A 14,935-nucleotide genomic window follows, 5' to 3' on the forward strand; every position below is an offset into this window, starting at 1 on the left:
CTTGTCTAAACCAGAGCCAACAGGTGAAAACTTGGGTCCTGGGTTATTACTTTAGTTTCTATTTGCTTTCTCTTCCTGAGTCAGAAATGTTAGTCCTCAGCCAGTGAGGCGGCTCAACAGGCAAAGGAGTTTGCCGCCAACTTTGAAAGCCTGAATTTGATCCCGAGGACCTAGATGGTAGAGAAGTGACTGCTGAAAGTTCCTCTGACCTCCAAATGCAGGAACAGACACACACACACACACACACACACACACACACACACTAATTAAAAATAAAAGAACTACTATTCTCTCAATCTGTTGTTCAACTATCTTGCCACTATGTTTCCTTCTCTAAGGCATAATTATGGGATTCCTCTTCAGTTCCACATGGCCTATGAGTACGATCCAAACTCAATACATTCAAGGCCTTCCTTTCAAAATCTGAACCCAAACTGATCTTCCACCGCTCCACACACTCCTACTACAGTGAGCTTCAACCTGAACTTTGTATCCAGTTACCCACCGTGGTGGCTTGAATAAGAAGGGCCCCATAGGCTCATATATTTGAATGCTCAGTTATCAGGGAGTGGCACTATTTGAGAAGGATTAGAGTGTGTGGCTTTGTTGGAGTGGGTGTGGCCTTTTTGGAGAAAGTATGTCAGTGGGAGGGGGCTTTGAAGTTTCAAAAGTCCAAATCAGGCCCAGTGTCTGTCTGTCTGCTTGCCTGTCCCCCTCTCTTTCACTGCCTGCAGATGAAGATGTAGCACACAACTACTTTTCCAGCATCATGCCTACCTACACGCCACCATGCTCCCCAGCGATGATAATGGACTAACCCTTTAAAACTGTAAGCAAGCCTCCAACTACATACTTTCTAAGAGTTGCCTTGGTCATGGTGTCTCTTCACCACAATAGAGCAGTGACTAAGACAGCCACCCGCCTGTCTGCCTGACTTGGGTAGCACTGACAGCTTATACGCTGTTGCAAGCCCTGCTGTGCCAGGTATGGACAGTGTCTGGCACCCTTAGCTGCTTAGCAGGCCTCTGTCCAATCTGGCAGTGATGGCCCATTCCTTATCTTGAAGGCTCAAGTGGAAATCTAGTCAGGGCACATTTTTGTCCTTAGGAAAATGTAGCCTCATTAAGTCAGCCATGGAGGTGTGTGCCATCTGAGGTCAATTACCCTTGAGAATAATTAACAGAGCATCCAAGCATCCAGGACTGAGTCTTTTCTCTGAGAGCAGGGAGCAGTTCATTTATTAACAGTCAGTCAGTCAGTCAGTCTGTCTGTCTGTCTGTCACTCTCTGTTTCTCTCTCTGTTTCTCTCTCTCTCTGTTTCTCTCTCCCTCCCTCTCTCTCACTAGCTCTCTCTCTCTCCCCTATTATTTTATGTGTATATGTGTTTTACCCACATGCATGCATATATACCATGCATGTGTCTGATGCTTGCAGAGGTCAGAAGAGGGCACTGGATCCCCTGGGGTTCAGGATGTTTTTAGGCCACCATGCTGAGAACTGGACCTGGGTCCCCTGCAAGAGCCAACAAGGCTCTTAATCATCGAGGCATCTCTCCAAGCCACTTCTTTCTTTTCATCTGTCAACATAAGACACAGAAGGAGCTCCTGCCTCCCCCGACTTGCTGCTCCTGTGAGTTCTGGTCTTTCCACAACAGCAGGGCTGCTGTTTGCTCAAGACAAGACACCAGGAACCAGCACAGCTGAACAGAATGCACAAGTTGCAGGAGTGACTCGTGGTGGCACTGGAGCCAAGTGTATAGGACCAGGTTTCAGAAACATAATTAGGTCTTCAAGTATTTTATAATGAGCTCAGAAAGAGTGACAGTCTTAGTTACTTAAGCTCAGTGCCAGGGAGGGTCAGTGTAGAAGATGTCTGGAAGGCGGCGGTGACAATGGAAAGGGGAACCCACGCCCATTCCTCAGAGAACAGGGATACCTGATTTGTCTCTGTCGCCCTGAGACCCCGCACCCTCGAGCCACAGGGTTCCAGTAGGAGCTTACAGAGTAACAGTCCAGGCTCTGCGCTCCACAAGTGCTCCTCCTACTGCCTGGCTCCTCCTCCCTTGCTCCAGGACTTCACCCTCAGCCAGAATGCCACACCACATGCTAGTTCTGCTCACAATAGGGCCTAGCTCTCACCTTCCTGCCCACGCTCCCCTGTCCTGATCAGACTCCGCCCATCCTTACACGCGTTTGGAGCCCTCTCCCACAGGAAGTCCTCTTTGATGAGCAGGTGAACGCCCAGGAAGAGAGGCCAACTCCCCCAACATTCACCACACAGACCACTCCCTGCCTCCAACCAACTGTCCATCTGTGTCCTGTGCCAGTTGTTCCCAGCCTTTCCCCAGTTGGGAACACAGGCTTGTGCACCCAGCTGACAGACCCCTCAACAGCTGCTATTTCAGAGGATTCCTAGGATGTGCCCTCCACACAGAAACTACCATCAGATCAGGAAACAAGAGGACAACTAAGATCTACCACCCCTCACCCCCCAATGCCAGTGCCTGGGGAATTCCACAGGTAAGACCTTTCTTCCTACACGGCACTCTTAGCAAGTGACAGTGTCATGTCAGAGAGAAGACTCTCGGCTGTACTTTTCCATGTAATTCTCACTAAATAGGCCTTCCCCACACAATGAGGGGCACTCCTCTGGCTCCAGGGTCTGTTCAGACAAAACCTACTGCCAGCTCACCTCCTCCCTCTCGGTCTTCTCCCAGAGGCATTCTGCTCCAGCCTGATGGGGACCTGATGGGGACCTGATGGAACAGGATCCTGACCTTTAGGGCTAGTTATTTTCTAAACTGGCTGGGATAGTGGAAGTTTAACGTGTGCCAAGGTGCTGAAGGCAGAGAAAAGGGACAGTGACACATGTCACCACTGTGGTGGTCAGACTTGTGTGGGTATGTCCCTATCACACCAGCAAAACTCTCTACATGTGAGGGTCCCTACCCAACATGGGTCCTCACCTGGGGCTCTCCCAGCCTCGTGGGTAGTGAGCAAGGACGGGCTCTGGGCCCCACAGGGCAGCAGGCAGGCAGCGGGGCCGTCTGACTGGCTGGCTGGCTGGCTGACTTTTCAAATCTGCTCTGCTTTTTAGGATGCCTGGCCAAGGTGTCTACAGGCACTTCACGCTTTCATAAGCAAGACTTTGGAAACTGAAATATGTATGAGTACTGTTTTAAAACACACTAGAAGCAACCTAGTAGTCAATTTAGTAAATACAACCAGTAACTTGCAAGCCACAGGAAGAAATCATTTCAAAGGTACTGCCTAGAGTCTTTTAGACTCTAAGAGGTTTACCAACAGCTTGAACCATTTGGCTATAGATGAAACTAAGCAGTAGGCTCCTCAGGGAAGTCATAGAAAGCCTTGCCAAGGGAGGCCAGACAGAGCTTAGGAAATGGACATCTGTCTCCTGAACTGGCCCTGCCAGGTGCTACCTGTCTGGAAACAGGGGAAAGCCAGAGCGACTGGGTGAGGTCCCTCCCAGGCTCTCCCACAGCCAGCTGGGCAGGTAAGGTGATTAATCACTCGAGGCATCCAGGCTGCGTGTACTTCGTGACTTAGGCAGGTGCTGAGAAGCCTCCGGACCTGCCACTGCCTGGGCTGCCTCCTCACGCCCAGGGGCCTGGCTCCTCCCCAGCAGATCAGACAGCTCCATGCATCAGCCTTGCAGAACCCCAGCTGGATGTCCTAAATGGTCTCCCCGAGGGTCAGACAGTGTGCAGGACTCAGAGGACCCATGAGCCTGTGGAAGACGGCTCCTGATGCCACACTGGCGTCCCCATAGCGTTACCACCTAGCACTGCCCACTCCGGCTCCGCACAAAGACAGCCTTCTCACGGAAGTCCTGTTACGTATCTTGGGGCTGAGGCCAAGCAGTGTCCTTGCCAGGGAGGTTTTCTATTTAGAGAGGTGACTGATAAGAGCCTCCCTGGGTGATGTGGCAGTAGGCACTGTTTTGCCACACTGTTCCCCAAAGCAGCCTGGTATTAGGGCAGGGCCCTGATCTAAAGTGGTGACCATTTAGGAAGTGATGCCTCTGAGATGGGGAGCTCTGAGTCTAGTGGGGGTCAGAGGTTAGCACTCCTGGAGATAAAACCGCTGCATGGGCAGGCTGAGTTCCTGCCCATGCAGATCCAGAGTGGATCTGACTGAAACTTAAGGTCCTTGAGCTCAGAGATATCTTGTTCCAGGGACAATACTTGGCATTTCAGCCTTCAAAGGCATCTCCTGATAGTTCTAATGGTTGTAGACAAACTGCTTATCTAGATATCATTCTGGTGGGCAGGGCTGAGCCCTGGGAGGGCCCTTACCCTATCCTAACTGCTTCAACTGTATTATTCTGGGCTGTGGAGAGCTCTTAAGAACTATGGCGATTGTACAGTTATTAAAATGGAGGGGCTAGAGAGACGGTTCATTGGTTAAAAGCTGCTCTTCCTGAGGACCTGGGTTCAACTCCCAGCACGGACCTAGAAGCTCATAAAGGTCTATAACTCTAGTTCCATAGACCTACATGGAGGCAAAACACCAATGCATATAAAATTAAAATAAATAACTTATTTTAGAAAATTGTTGTCCTGTGATCCTTGACAGGGGATCATCAGAGAGCTCATGTCATCCTGCCAGAGTTGGTAGGAGAACCCTCATGCTGTGGCTGTTGGTGACTTCCGTCGCTGGAAGCCACTTGGCACACTGCACATTGTGACTGTGGGGGTGAGGCTGTCCCTTTAAGCCACTCTGAAGCTCCCGTGGGTCAAGGGTCAAGGCTCTTGCTTGATGAGAATGAAGCATTCCAGTGTCTCTGAAGAACCATCAGGTCCCCAAGGATGATCCTGCCCACACAGGGGTCAGAGCCTGTGTCCTGGTTTTAGACTACAATCAGACCTCCAAAAGTTGGGGGTCAGAAGTAAGGAAAATTAACAAGGACCTTGAGAGGCAGCAGCCCTCACTAGCCTATGTTACAACTACTTCACTCACTCCTGGGATCTACCCTGGCCAACATTAGCATATGTCCTCTCCTCCATAAAGACAGACTTTCTTAGAACGAGGACACACCATTTTCTTTTCTGCCTGTGTCTCTAAAACAGACGCCTCATCAGAAGGAGGGACGGTGCTCCAGGGACTAGGACTTTGGAGGTGCCTCAGAGCTCAGCAGTCCAGGGAGGTGCCAGGGAAATGCAGAAGAGAGGATTATGTGCTCAGCCAGAACGGCTCAAGTCCAGCTCCCCCTTCACCTACCCTCACAGTGGGGAAGCCAGCGATGTTGAACTCTCTGCAGACAGCACTGTTGGTCTCCTCAGCACAGTCCAGGACAGCAAGATTGAGTGCTGGCCTCCAGTCTGAAAAGACAAAGAAGACCCCAGTAAGCACAAGAAGCTGGCACCTTCTGCTGTTCTTCCATCCAAACCCCACAGCCATTAACTCCCATGAGCAAAGTCAAGCTTTCTTCTGAAAATGACCTCAGAGACACTTCCTTCCCTCAGTCTTCGCTTAGGGGGATGCAGTTAAAGAACATGGTATGCGGCCTTGCGTTTGCATTTGAATTTCCCAAGTACTGATTGGAATGTGGTGTGGGGTTGGAGGAGCTAAAGAAAGATGAATGAGGAGTGTAGCCCCTAGAACCCCTCATCCCTGAAGAGCTGCATAAGAAGTTGGTCAGCTCCCAGAGAGTCAAAAGGTCTCGGGGAACCTTCCGCAAGCCTCCAGGTACCTAGCCCAAACAGAGACACAAATCCTAGGGGTGGAAGAAAGCAGGAGATCCAGGATCCTTCCAGAAAAGAGGCATGGGGAAGCTGGGAAGATTGGTCGTGTCTTCCCTTCAGGCCCTAGGTCTAGAGGTTTCTCTCTGAGAAAGTAACTGGCAGAGCAAATAATAGCATAGAGCAGAAACCAACAGGAAATCAGTTCGTATTAAACAACTACCCTGAGCTCTGACTCAGGTCAGGCCCCCAATGAGCCGCAGAGTTACATAAACCTTGAGAAAGCATGGCCAGTGTCAAATTAAAAGCACTTGCAGAATCTGAGGCACTAAGGAGATCAGCGCTGGGGGTTGGGCATGGGCTTTTCTAGCCTCCCACTAGGAACAGTCAGTAGCTTGTCCACAGCAATTTGCTAACCTGACTCTAAATCCTGTCTTCTCTTTGCTCCTGAATGTCTTCCCCTACTAAAGCTGTCACTTTCTTGTCTGTCCTAAGTGGCCAGGACCCCTGCTCTGGTTTCTCTACTTCCCCTCCAAGCGTTTCCCACAGAGGGTCTCCTGGGATAACGTCAGACATCCTACCTCTAATATAGGTTCTAATGTGTGCCTGCTTCGCCAGCCTCTCCAGCTACCGACGAGTCCGTTCTGCCCGTGGTTTTAAGGGTGCTGCCCTCTCCTCTAGACTCCTTGGTAATTCTGAGTGTCTTTACATCTGTCCTCTGTCCACATATTTAGTTCCCTCTTAGCATTTCTCCAAAGCAAAGCCAAAGGTTTCTTTCTTCCCTGAGAGCATGCGTCTCACTTATCTCCAGGTACTCCCCAAACACAAGGGCCTCTCTGCAGCCCCCCTGTTCACCTTCCTTGAAAACTCCCGTTGTCAGCTCCAACTCAGCTGGAAGAGCTGCCTCATGTGCCTAAGGTCCCAGGACCCACATAATGGCTAGAGTGTTCATCTCTTACTGTCTTTTGACTTTTTAGACCTCCTGATGCCCAACAACCCTAACCCAGCACATAGTAGGCACTCAGCTCAGACCAGGGACTGGCTCTGTTCTTGGTAGCTCTGTGCTAGAACATGTTCTCTTTGGTTCCAGCCTCAGTCTAGGTAGTGGGTGGAGTTAAAGCAGTCTCCTGTGATAATACTTGGGTTCATTCATGATGGCTTCATCCCTTGGAGCAGTGCCTCTCAACCTTCCTCATGCTGTAACCCTTCAATACAGTTCCTCATCCTGTGATAATCCCCCAACCATAACATTATTTTCATTGCTATTTCATAACTGAAATTGCGCTGCTGTTATGAATTATAATGTAAATATTTATGTTTTCAGAAGGCCTTAGGTGACCCCTATAAAAGGGTTATTTGACTTCCAAAGGGGTCATGACCCATAGGATGAGAACCACTGCCTTAAAGAAAGAGCAAAGTCACAAAAGGCAATGGTCACCCTTACCCAAGTCCAGAGTTCCACATTGAATCACAGGTGAGAGAATATTAAGTCCCTTTTGTGCCCCTGTCAAAGGAAGGCTTGGGGCTAGTGAGGTACACAGGTCATCACCTAGAGCCATCCACACACTCTGAGCTTAGTAGCTTTTGTTCTGCCTCTAGGGCAGAACTTTGTTCTGGAGAGACTTACGGGAAAGGCCCAGCTATCCTCAAGAAATATCATTACACACCAGGGAGGAAGTGGACCGAACAGGACGTTCTGCATCTTTACACTTCACGGCCACCATCCCCCGCGACTATCACAATCACACCCTTATCTGCCAGTGGGGATATAGACCAGGAGCCTCACGGCTTGAGAGGCCTATGAGGCAAGACCAGCTTACTTGTTCCTCCCCCCACTGTACGAGAGTGAGGGCATTACCTTTATACTTATGTTCTTGCTCCAATTATAGCCTTCTCTTAGAAAAAAATGGAGGAAATAATTATACTTTCTCCATACCGGACAGTGACCTGGACTTCAAGTTTACTGAAAGGATTACACACTATCAGCACAGGTAGTAAGTTTATTGTGTGCTCAATTTTATCTAGCTTAGTATTCTCAACAACCCAATGAGGAAGTACTAAAGCATTTATCTCCAAATTTGCTTTCCTTAACTATAAAACAGATCAGATAAATGAAGCCCAAGGTATGATAAGCTAATGATGGTAAATCTAAGATCTGAACCCAGGATTCGAGCCTTGGAGCTAATCCCAGAATTCAGAGAACAGTTTCAATATTGGCTTTCTAATAGGGATCCAGAGAGGACAAGGTAAGGTCAGAGGTGGGGGACAAGAGGAAAGATGATGGTTGAACTTGCTTTTGCTATCTGTCACCCCCCTACACACACACAAACACACACACACACACACACACACACACACACGCAGGGTGTCACCATGTAACCTTGGCTGGCCCGGAACTCAATACATGGGCCAGGCTGACCTCTAACTCATCGAGATCCATGTTCCTCTGCTGCCCAAGTGCTGGGGTTAAAGGCATGTGTCGCTCACCAGGCTTGCCTTGCTTTCTTTACACCTTGATTACCTGTGCTCTATGAAAGGAAACCAGTGCCTCTTCTGACCTGCTCCAATCTCACAGGGTGGTGGAGGTGAACACTGGGGCCTGTTAGGTAGTAGTTAAGTTCTGACCAAGGGATTTTTTTCAGGTGTCTCAATGTCAGTATCCTGAAAATCCATCATGACGCATACATCTATAGTATGCACTGTATACTAAACACTGTAGACCTGGCTATTCATGATTCTAGTAAAATATAATTTCCAGGAGGCCACTGGTTTAGACTGAGCAAAATACACCAAGAGCAACAGATGAACAAAATACAAACAGCTCATGAAGTTCTATGCCACTGAGTTGAAACCAAGTTATCAACCTCCCAAGAGATCAGGGGAGAGAACAGCGACACTCACAAAAGGTCAGTTTTAGCCAACATTGTAATGAAATCTTGAGCAATGGTTTTCAACCCATGGGTCATGACCCCTTTTGGGGTCAAATATCAGATATCCTGTGTATTGGATATTTATGGTATAATTCATAACAGTAGCAAAATTAGTTCTGAAGTAGCACTGAAATAATGTTATGGGTGTGGTCACCACCACATGAGGAACTGCATTAAAGGGTGGCAGCATTAGGGAGGTTTGAAGCACCACTCTAAAGCTTACAAAGAAAGCAACTATGAAATGGCCAATACATTTTGTGCTTGTCTTCTAGGTCCTCTTGTTTTCAGTCCTTTTGTCTGTAAAGCTACACCCCAAACTCAGCTCATCAGAAACTCTATGTTAAAGATGGAGACATTACAGGATTCCAGAATCACACAAAAAAATCCAGTTCAGATACTTAAACTAGCTGGGCAGTGGTGGAACACGTCTTTAAGCCCAACAGAGGCAAGTGCATCTCTGAGTTCAAAACAAGCCAGATGAGTTCCAGGAAGTCAGGGCTATACAGAGAAAGCCCATCCCAGGAAAAAAAAAAAAAGCAAAATCAAGTAAGATACTTAAACTAAATGTTCTTTATCTGAGTGACCTACTGGCACAGGCCAGCTGTGTGGACAGTCCAGGTGCTTTGTGAGTGAGAGGGGATGTCTGGTGTCTGGCCTCCCAACTGGCCCATGTGGAGAAAGACTTCCTACTCTTATTAGAATTCAGCAGAACACAGTACCTAGGAAATGGACAGTGGAAAGGAAGAGAGATGCCAAGAGAGGTCTCAATTTTGAAATGGTGGATAAGGAAGAGAGCTTGTGGGAATTCCTCTCTGCCCTTGCACAGGTGTGTTCTGGAGTGCAAGGTAGGGTCACCTCCCAGACTCCTTGTTTCAAGAAGAACCCTGAGCCCAGAGGCAGAAGAATGACTCATGGTAACACCTGACTAACGCAGGTACGATCCACATGCCTTCTCTCTGGAGGGCCAGGACCTACGAGTACCCCTTGCAGCTCCAACTGCAAGTTCAGGTTCTAGATGGCAAAGAACTCTTGGCAAGAAAAATGACCATGTTACCTCTGAATGTTAAGCAAGCCTGATCCTTTAATCAAGACAAGAATACAAACTTACACAAACCACCAGGAGCCAGTAAGACCTGGTAACTAGGTGCTGGCCTGTTCTTGGCTCCTGATTGCCCCATCTAAGCATACATACCTTACATAAGGGCTGCTACTCAATGCTACACCATCACCGCCACGTCTCTTTCTTGCTCCCTGTTGAAGGCAGTGAGGTCATGAGATAGACAAAATGCCTCCTCTCCTCCTGACACCAGACGGACAGTCCTGGCCTGAGTCAAGCAGGAGGAGCACAGGCAGCAAGTCTTCTTGTTCACACCATCATTTGGAATCCTGTGAGGCTTTGGCCATTGGCTGTCATGAGTGGGTTCCCTCCCTAGACCATATTCTGTGGTAGAGATCACAGGTACACAAGTACAAGATGTCATCCATGCTCCCAGAAGTAAAGAAAAGGCCCACAGTGCTCACTGAAGCTCAAATATGTGCGTCTTACAAAGCTCAAGCTCTACAGTTCGATGTAAACTGCTTTCCTACTTGGATAACCTTACTTCATTCAGCCACCACTTGTCCTGCCTATGCTGGGAAGTCAGAAACTGTTAAGAACCAGGTTAAGAGCCCTTGCTGTTTTTGCAGAGGACCTGGGTTCGGTTCCCAGCACTGATGTGGCAGCTCACAATCATCTGAAACTATGTACCAGAAGACCCAATGCCCCTTTGGCCTCCAGACATCAGTTAGACACATGATACAAAGACACACATGCTGGCAAAACATTTGCTCACATAAAATAAAAGCAGACAAATCTTTTTTTTTTTCTCTGAGACAGGGTTTCTCTGTGTAGCCCTGGCTGTCCTGGAACTCACTCTGTAGACCAGGCTGGCCTCGAACTCAGAAATCCGCCTGCCTCTGCCTCCCAAGTGCCAGGATTAAAGGCGTGTGCCACCGCTGCCCAGCAGAAGCAGACAAATCTTTAAGGAAAAAGAAAACCTAAGAACTTCTAACAGCATTTTAGGACGTTTTTGCTGTTTCCCGGCTCAAACTGTGAGCACTCACTGATACGCATACCATGGTGTATGTATCAGGAATCTCGCCAAAGACTCAAGACAATGTGCGCTACTGTCCTGAACTCGAACCTTCAGAATCAAGAGCCTAAATAAGTGGAGGGTCTGGAGAGGAGGAGTTCCATCATCCATTTTTAGAATAGCGATGAAAAGTCCGTAGCAAAGAGCTGGCATGAGAGGCCAGCCATCTGAGTAAAGCCCTGACTACCCGCTTATCCCTCCATGACTGTCCCTTTATTTGAATTCCTACCATAAGAAATAGGTGAACCACTCCTCTGTCTTTTTCAAACACGGCTTCATACTGCTGCCCATTTTCCTGCTATGTATAGTTCACTGCCCCAGCTGCTATGCAATCAATGCTTTGTGACTCAACAAATATTTGCTGAATGATTAGCCAGTGAATAGTAATGAAGGTCCCAATCGGACCCGATCGTTTTCTCAAACAGGAGCTGCTCTGGAACAGAAAGGGGCAGACAGACTCTCAGGAACAAGGGCTCTGCCCTCGGGTAGCGACTTCCCGGAGAACCTACCATCCAACGCACTGAGAAATGAGCCCCAGCCAGCCAGGTGCCAGCTGGCCAGGATTTCCAAACGTCTTCCCAGCCCCCAGGATTGTCCATACACTCTCTCTGCTCCTGTTCAAGTCACTGGGAGCAGCCGGTGAGGGCGGTTCCACTGCTGTGACGAGACTCAGAGTGGTTTGAGGGCAGCCATATGCTAGCCTGTGACCACGCTTCCTCAGGGAACCTCAGAGCGCAGAACTGAGACAAGTCCCAGCCTCTCCAAAGGGAACTGAGGAAGACACTGCTCACTGTTACAGGCCAACTCTAGAGCCTGCCCTCCACCTAGACAATCTTGCTGAAGGAATGACTCACCCCCACAGTCAAAAAGAGACCCCCAGTTTCCACTGAAAGCCCCACCTCCCATTTCCTCCTGGTTTATCTCCATAGACTTTGATGTCTCCATTTCTCTTTCACAGTTAAGATTTGCATTTGTTTTTCTTTTCGGAGGACTACCACTCCATGCAAAACCCTTTTTGGAAATGGTAAATTTTATATATAGAAACAGGCTGTGTCCGTGCCTGGATATGCAACTCAAAGAAAATCTCTGGGTTGCAAGAGACCAAGCAGGCAAGTCAGCTGGAAGCTAAGCTTTCTCTTTAGCACTCTTAAAATGCAAGAACCTTCTAGAGCGAGTCCATATGTTGCCCTTAGAGACCTCTCAGAGACTCAGCTTAGAAACTGACTGGGGACTTTTCTGATGTTTGGGCCTGCGCTGTTCGGATATAACTTCCCCGCAGTGTTGCAGTCCCAGAACCCACATTCTTTCTCCCTCTTGCCCTGACTAAATGTGCTGACATCATTGAAATGGTGTGAAGGACTGGTCATATAGATGATAGGGACAGAGAGGCATGTGGGCAAGTATAAATTGGAGGCAGGAAAGAAAGAGCTTCTAAGTGCTGCTAAAACTTATTTTGGGGGACAGGCAGTGGTGGCACCCAAGAGGCAGAGGTGGATCTCTGTGAGTTGAAGGTCAACCTGGTCTACAGAGTGAGTTCCCAGACAGTCAGGGCTACACAGAGAAACCCTGTCTTGAAGAAAAAATATGTTTTGATAAATATATACTGTTCCACGAAAGCACTTCAGGGAGCACTTTGCCAGGAGCTCAGGGTAGGGGGAGATGAAGTCTAAGCATGAATATGAGCAAAGGCACACCCATCTGAGCTCGTGGAGAACCATCAACTGCACAGAAGGGGGACTGAGGTGTTCTAGTTTTCCTGTCTCTAGAAATGCCTGGCCCTAACTAAGATGCTTACAGTTCTCATCCAACCATTACTTTGGGTTAAGAGCTCTGCTAGTGCCCTGCCTGGCACCACAGACCAGGGAACACATGTGACAGAGAAGTGACAAAATCAGAAACCAGTCCCCAGAACCATGCCACTCCTGCCCCCCACTCCCTCCCTTCCCTTCCCCCACCCCTTCCCAACCCTTATCCCCTCCCCTTAACTGGGATTAGGAAGATGTGTGCTATAGCAGAGATCTTTAAGCTGCAGAGAGGAAATTCTGTCGAGTCCACAGTACAGTGCCTACTATTTAAGCATTCCGGATATAATAATTACCATTATATTACCATGCCCCCCCCCAATCTGCAAGTCTTAAGGTTTTTAAATATTTTAACATTCCTATAATACAACACACTTAAAAAAACTCCATCTGTTTTGTGGTTTTCTTATCCTGCGACCCCTTAGGCTGTAATTAAATGAATAGTGGGTACCATAACTGGCATTTTAGAATCAGGAATATCCATAACAGTGACTGGAACATGGGAGCAAGGGCCAGTCACACATCACAGGCCTACATATAGTTTTGTCTCATGGGGTTAAAGGCTAAGGTCTAAGTGAGCCCAGACCAAGGAGAAGAGAAGAAATAAGGATGTTGCCTGGAAGCTAAGGAACTAGAGGTAGCAGGTCAAGAGAGGCCTTGGATCGGAAATAGGCAAACAGGAAAACCACCCGATGAAGAAAGACATCCACCTCAAAGATAAGGACGAGAAAGGAAATGTGTACACCAACTAGGTAACTTGCCATGGGGGTGGAGAAAGGTGGTGGGGGCGGTAGAATGAATGTCAACTCTCTTCCCAGCACTGTCCCACCTCGACAGCTAGGAAAGTTGGCAAGAAGGGATCGCTGGACGAAGAAGGGGGCTGCTACAAAGCTGGCCTGGAGAAAGGCCCGGGGGAGAGCACAGGGAACAAGAAAACCCTCTCGAAGGATAGAGACAAAGGCTTGTCAGAGGAAGACGCAGGAGCAGAAGACTGAGGGGACGCGGCTTGGGAGAACTTAAACGCTATGGATTGGGGGAGGGGAGGGGCTGAGATGGGGCAAGGAAGCCGCGAGGGGAGGGGACGAGCTAGCTGGACAGTCGGCGGGACCTGCCGGTGGGCCGGGGAAGGCCTCCACTTCTCACCTTTCACGTCGTTAGCAAGCTCCTTCCACGTCGGAGCGAAGGCGATGCAGTGGCCACACCAGGAGGCGAAGAACTCCACCGCCCAGGCGCTACTGGAGCCGAGCACAGCCGGACGCACGGTGTCAGCATCCAGCAGCGTCAGCGGGTCGGAGGACGAGTAGAGCACTGAGAGCCGGGCCGCGTAAGCGCGGGGCCCCGACAGCAGCAGCGGCGGGAGCAGCAGCAGCAGCAGCAGCAGCGATGGCGGCCCCGAGTGGCGACCGCACCTCCTCATTCTAGGCGGCTGGAATGTTCACCTCGCTCAAGTTTGTGACTAGTCGGGAACCGGAGGCTGCCGCGAACCTCCAGCCTCCGCCCGCGAGGAGGAGCTACGAGGCTCCGCCCCGAGGCGGGGCCGACTCCCGGGACCGCCCCTGCGAGCGCTTGAGCGGCGGGAGCGAGGGTCCCTGGGCAGGTAGGCGCTCCCCGGTTCCCGCCCCCGATGAGCTAGACCTCCGAGCTGGGTCCAGAAAAGGGTGCCACCCGGGGCCTCAGGCCGCACTCGAGGTCGTGGCGGGGGCCGGAGCAACGTTTGGCCGCTCTCGGCCCCCGTATCCTACGGAAGCGGAGTCCGTTGGAATGGTCGTTACAGATTTACCTTGTTCCTGGAAAGTTCCAGGGGGCTCCTTCTCGCAGTTTTCACAGTGGGAATTCGAAGTAGGTGGGAGAAAAGAGCCACGAGGTAGGACATTGTGATTGTCAAGGCCCACAGGAGCCAGAAGCACGCACGCATCTAGAGTCCCACAGTCTAGGGAGCTATTGCTAAGAGGGCTTCCTACATGCGGACACGACGCCCCTCTCCCACAGCCCGCTGGGCGGGCTCCCTTGCCCTGGAGTCAAGGTTTCTTTGGCATTGACATCCCTCCACCCTTGTTGGGTTGAATCCTTCAAGTGGGACTCCCCACAGCCCAGATGCTACATTGCCCTAAGCCGTCTCATACTCCTATCCTATGTTCTTTCAAGTATCCGGATCAACTAAGCTTGTGTTCACAAGTATGAAAGTGATATGGTCACCTTTTGTACCTAGGGTCTCTTGTGAGATATCGTGAAGGGATTAGGTCATCCTCAGGATTGTCACACTGGTCTTTTGTATGTCTGGGTTAGTTAGCTTTCTCTGTGACTCCTTGGCAAGCCCTTAAGATGTGTTACTAGTTTTCTTCATCAGAAACTGAGTAATGTCTTGGTGCC

The 14,935-nt window shown here is 49.5% G+C and overlaps 1 protein-coding gene across 1 annotated transcript in view; it reads right to left on the reverse strand.

Annotated features, from left to right (window-relative positions):
• The window catches only part of Qsox1 (quiescin sulfhydryl oxidase 1), a 37,367-nt gene extending 23,306 nt beyond the window's left edge, over window positions 1-14,061 (reverse strand). Inside the window, exons 1-2 of the mRNA XM_052200519.1 lie at window positions 13,709-14,061; window positions 5,241-5,341 (exon numbers count right to left, since the gene is read on the reverse strand). Of these exons, the coding sequence (XP_052056479.1) occupies window positions 5,241-5,341; window positions 13,709-13,982 (375 nt within the window). The 5' untranslated portion in view covers window positions 13,983-14,061. The remainder of the gene's footprint in view (window positions 1-5,240; window positions 5,342-13,708) is intronic.
• Window positions 14,062-14,935: the final 874 nt, after the last annotated feature.

The sequence above is a fragment of the Apodemus sylvaticus genome, chromosome 12 (genome assembly GCF_947179515.1).
Source record: "Apodemus sylvaticus chromosome 12, mApoSyl1.1, whole genome shotgun sequence".
Lineage (NCBI taxonomy): Eukaryota > Metazoa > Chordata > Mammalia > Rodentia > Muridae > Apodemus > Apodemus sylvaticus.